The sequence below is a fragment of the Crinia signifera genome, chromosome 11, assembly GCF_055691185.1.
Source record: "Crinia signifera chromosome 11, ASM5569118v1, whole genome shotgun sequence".
Taxonomy (NCBI): domain Eukaryota; kingdom Metazoa; phylum Chordata; class Amphibia; order Anura; family Myobatrachidae; genus Crinia; species Crinia signifera.
Window position 1 is genome coordinate 98,826,187 of NC_139227.1, and position 5,246 is coordinate 98,831,432.

General features: G+C 53.0%; 1 protein-coding gene across 1 annotated transcript; it reads right to left on the reverse strand.

The window, feature by feature from the left end:
- Window positions 1-543: 543 nt before the first annotated feature.
- FJX1 (four-jointed box kinase 1) lies at window positions 544-3,817 on the reverse strand. The gene has a single exon (XM_083163866.1). The coding sequence runs from the start codon at window positions 3,297-3,299 to the stop codon at window positions 2,091-2,093; it is 1,209 nt and encodes a 402-aa protein (XP_083019992.1). The 5' UTR covers window positions 3,300-3,817; the 3' UTR covers window positions 544-2,090.
- Between the last annotated feature and the right edge of the window lie 1,429 nt (window positions 3,818-5,246).

Below are 5,246 nucleotides of genomic sequence, written 5' to 3' on the forward strand. Positions count from 1 at the left end.
AGCCATTATCTTGGGCCAGCATTCGCCCATCTGCTGGAAATTCTCTACACTTTTCAAAAGACTCGACAAACGACAGAATGTAACACGGCGTAACCGGAACACAACCCAGAGATTTCCTCCTATCTCCATCTACAGCTCACACTGGCCCTTATTCAGATCTGACTGCAGTACACATTTGTTTGAAAAATGGGCACAACCATGTGCACTGCAGGTGGGGCAGATGTAACATGTGCAGAGAGTTAAATTTGGGTGGGATGTGTTGAAACCGAAATCTAAATTGTAGTGTTAAAATAATGCAGCCAGTATTTACCCTGCACAGAAACAAAATAAATCACACAAATCTAACTCTCTCTGCACATGTTACATCTGCCCCACCTGCAGTGCACATTTTTTTGCCCATTTTCCAAACAAATTAGTACTGCGACCAGATCTGAATAAGGGCCACAGAGAGTAAGCGCAAATCATTGTTGGGAACAAAACAGGAATGTGCCAATAACAGCATGTCATCAGTCATCACAACTATTTATTCCTTTGGGGGGGGGGGCATTTTGTGATCTGAAACAACGTTCAGCCAGATCGGCGTGCCCGGTCCCAGTGACATGTTGGAGGCACGAGCCATTAATGCCTCACTGACGTATATTGGTTCAGAACACAGAATGGTTTCCATCACCCAGTAAGGTCTCAGAAAAAGGGAATTTGGTCCTAAATTGTACAAAAACAATTGTGCAACATTTCTGGGTCCATTAAAAAAAAAAAAAAAAAAAAAAAACACAGTACAAGTCACCTGGGCTCACCCCTGTCTGATACACCCTCTTATGTACAAAAACAAATGAATCCGCTTCAGTTTTTCAAAAATCTTTTTTTCTTTTTAGCCCAGAATTGTACATTTTCCTTTGGTAAATTTCCATAACTTGTCAATCAAGATAACTCACACAGAGTGGGTATGATGACACCCACAATCCTTATCCACAGCCATAACCCATAGCAACCAGACCACTAAGCTTACACTATATACAGTCACACACTGATTACCCCAACGACTTGGGGCCAAGGGTATTACTGAAGATCAGTTTGTATTATTAAATGATACAATATAATTTCTGTGGCTCGTATAACATCAGATATCACTTTAGGATCCCATAGATTGTGTACTAATTCATTGTTGTTCTATCTAGATAATTGTCATTTTTGGATAATTGACTTTTCAGGTAATCAGTGTTGTAAAGCAGCTGTATTTAGAGTGTATTAGGGTTCTAGTCACCCCTCCCCAATCATCTGCTCTTGAATGAATAAAGGGAGGGGGTGGTGGTATAGCTTTAAGAAAAACAGGTCTTTGAAGTTGAAAATCCACATACAGATCCTTAGTGAGGGGTAAGTAGGTACAGAATGTGAAAGGCTACAATAGGATTAAGGTTTTTAATATCCAGCCCCCTGATGCTACTTGTGATAGACAGATTTTGGCACACCAAATAATGCCAACCTATCTTCTATATAAAAGCCAGGACAAGACGGCGCCCGGGCACCTGAGTCTACTTATCAGTAAAAGGCCATAGGTCACCTATTGCTGGCCTGTCCTTTATTCTGTGTGGCCACAATAATAAGCAAATGATCAGACCTGTGGCTTCTGCTCTGTTCCAGTGACCAATGTGACACAGGCACAAGTACAGTATATACTGTATACTCATCCCTACACAGCATCTCCTTCTAGGACATTTATTTTGGTCACCTAATTCCTGGACCTCTGCAGCTGTCACAGTCCCTGCTTAATTATTTCTGTGCCCTGCTTACATCTAACCCTGGAACCTCCAGTCAACAAGGAGCCATCTCACATTTCCTTATGGAGGTAGTGATAATCCATAGGTCACTTTTGCACCCCCTTTTAGATCACTTTTGCACCCCAAACCTGAACACATTTAACCATCTAGTGACACACATTTCATAGAATTAGCTCAGTAGTATTCGCCCCTCTGGACAGTGATCACAGCCTACAGCACCAAGACTTTTACATTACAATCAGCTCTACTGCCCCACAGCTTGCCAGCTCCTAGTGGTCTTACAGTATATGCACACAGGGTGCCATCCCTCCTCTATCAACTATACCTGCCTTGACAATTCTGTACGTGTCTGTAAATGAGCCCCACCCTGTCCTGCAAAATCTGCTTCTCTGGCTCAGTCAACATCCCAAGTTCCGCAGCCAGGGGCTCCCCGGCCAGGTAGAGCGAGTGCAGCTCATCGGCCGTGCTCCGAGCCAGGCAGAGTTCGCGCAGCCTCCTGACCACGCCCCTACGGAACAGGCACACCGTGGCCAGGAGCTGCTCGTTGTACTTGTCCCAGGTGTCCCGCAGCCGGTATCCGTGCGCCATTCCGGCTTCGTTGTCCAGCAGTACCAGGGTCCCATCGGGGGAGCGATGCAAGTTGTTGGTTCCACGCAGCATGACCCGCGGGTCCCACTGGAGGCTGAAGAGGTTGCTCACCAGCCGGTCAAAGTTGCCAGTTAAGTAGTCGAAGAGGATGAGGTCGCCCCACTGGGCCAGCTCCACCATTCCGGCATGTCCAGAGCGCAGCTCCTGGTGCAGGGGGTGTAAGTGGCCATCCTGGGCGTGCAGGGCCCCTGGGGGCAGCACGGAGGTTAGATTGTGCACCCAGGGGGTGATGGTAACCAGTGACCCCGGCACCCACCCTGTGGCCCCTAGTTCCGCTTGCACAGGGTCCCACTGGGCACTGCCCACCTTGGAGAGGACGCAGGGGGGCACAGCACGGAGCCCCAGGAGCCGGGACAGGTAGTAGGACAGCACCTCGCCCTGGATCTGCTCCGGGTTGATGCCATAGCGCACACATGCCCGGCTGCCATCGGACAGGGTCACCAGTCTGTTGGTGCTGCGCCCGCAGCCCTTCTCCAGGGTCACCACCCCGGCTGCCCGGGCACTCTGCTGCCAGCGCAGGGAGGACTCTTCCGAGAAACCCGGGGGCAGCACCTTCTCCAGCGCCCGGGGCCACAGGATGCCCTGCTCCAGGGTGACTGTGTCATGTGATAGGGTGGTGTTGCCCACGGATGCCCCCTGTGCGGGACCTGAGTGCGGGGAGGAAGCCGCAGTCACTGGCGGAGTCTGAGGCAGGAGTACCAGAGGGCGCAGAGCCCGGGGCGCCCTCCTAGGTCCTGGGGGCGCAGTGGGGTGAGAGTCTCTCCATGCCCAGAAAATGCCACCCAGCAGCAGACAGAGCCCGGATGTCAGAACAGCCACAGCTGCCCTCATCCTAGCAGGGGCAGGAAGGCTGCGCTCACACTGCACTTGGCGCATCCAGGGGGGGGACACCCTCAGGGCGCAGCTGCACCGGTCACTGGGCGCATTGTCTGCTTGCCAGGGGCAGTAACCGGATCGCAGATGGTGGGCACATGATGGGTAGTAAAGCTAAGTGCCGGGCACAGTGTAGGGTGGTCACTGGGCACACGCTGGTTCCTGGGCACAGTGCAGGGTGGTCATTGGGCACACGCTGGGTCCTGGGCACAGTGCAGGGTGGTCACTGGGCACACACTGGTTCCTCGGCACAGAGCATAGTAGTCACTTGGCGCACGTTGGGTCCTGGGCACACATTGGGGCACTCCTCCCTGGGTACGTTGGGTTCTTTGTCCTCTGGTGCTGCTGAGCCCCCCACATGCCAGCCTGTGTCCCGGAAAGTTGTGCTGGGGTCCTGGCAGTGAGGAGAGGGGTGTGCGGGGGTCCCTCTCCCTCCCCAGATCTGCTGTGTGACTGCTGGAGAAGAAGCGTGAGCTCTGCAGCTTCCAGATGAAGGAGAGAAGATTCCCACACCCTCCCCGGCCCCCTCATCACCCGCCGGCTCCACCTCTTAAAGGGGCAGGGTCCTGAGTCCCACCGGCTCCTGCAACAAAGCATTTGGCAGACTCCAGATGTGTCATCTCTGTGCAAAGAATACAGTGTTACAGCATACAAGGAGGCTGCATGTAATAGGGTGTACCGGGTACCCCAGGCATGCCAACAGGGTATAACAGGAAACCCAGCCATGCCGACAGGGTACAGGGTGTAACAGGCAACCCAGCCATGCCAACAGGGTACAGGGTGTAACAGGCAACCCAGACATGCCAACAGGGTATAACAGGGAGCCCAGCCATGCCAACAGGGTACAGGGTGTAACAGGCAACCCAGACATGCCAACAGGGTATAACAGGGAGCCATGCCAACAGGGCACAGGGTATAACAGGGAGCCCAGCCATGCCAACAGGGTACAGGGTGTAACAGGCAACCCAGACATGCCAACAGGGTACAGGGTGTAACAGGCAACCCAGCCATGCCAACAGGGTACAGGGTGTAACAGGCAACCCAGCCATGCCAACAGGGTACAGGGTGTAACAGGCAACCCAGCCATGCCAGCAGGGTATAACAGGAAGCCCAGTTATGCCAACAGGGTACAGGGTGTAACAGGCAACCCAGCCATGCCAACAGGGTATAACAGGGAGCCCAGCCATGCCAACAGGGTATAACAGGGAGCCCAGCCATGCCAACAGAACAGGGTAAAACAGGCAGCCCAGCCATGCCAACAGGGTATAACAGATAACCCAGCCATGCCAACAGGGTACAGGGTGTAACAGGCAACCCAGCCATGCCAACAGGGTACAGGGTGTAACAGGCAACCCAGCCATGCCAACAGGGTATAACAGGTAACCCAGACATGCCAACAGGGTACAGGGTGTAACAGGCAGCCCAGCCATGCCAACAGGGTACATGGTGTAACAGGCAATCCAGCCATGCCAACAGGGTATAACAGGCAACCCAGCCATGCCAACAGGGTACAGGGTGTAACAGGCAACCCAGCCATGCCAACAGGGTATAACAGGGAGCCATGCCAACAGGGCACAGGGTATAACAGGCAGCCCAGCCATGCCAACAGGGTACATGGTATAACAGGTAACCCAGCCATGCCAACAGGGTATAACAGGCAACCCAGCCATGCCAACAGGGTATAACAGGCAACCCAGCCATGCCAACAGGGTATAAAAGGTAACCCAGGCATGCCAACAGGGTGTAACAGGTACTCCCGCCATGCCAACAGGGTGTAACAGGTACCCCAGGCATGCCAACAGGGTGTAACAGGTAACCCAGCCTTGCCAACAGGGTGTTACAGGTACCCCAGCCATGCCAACAGGGTATCACTGTGGATGCAACACAATAATGCCACTACCCAGGCAGCATCCAGTGCAGGACCCCCTGTGGGCTTTATCTCATTGTGTT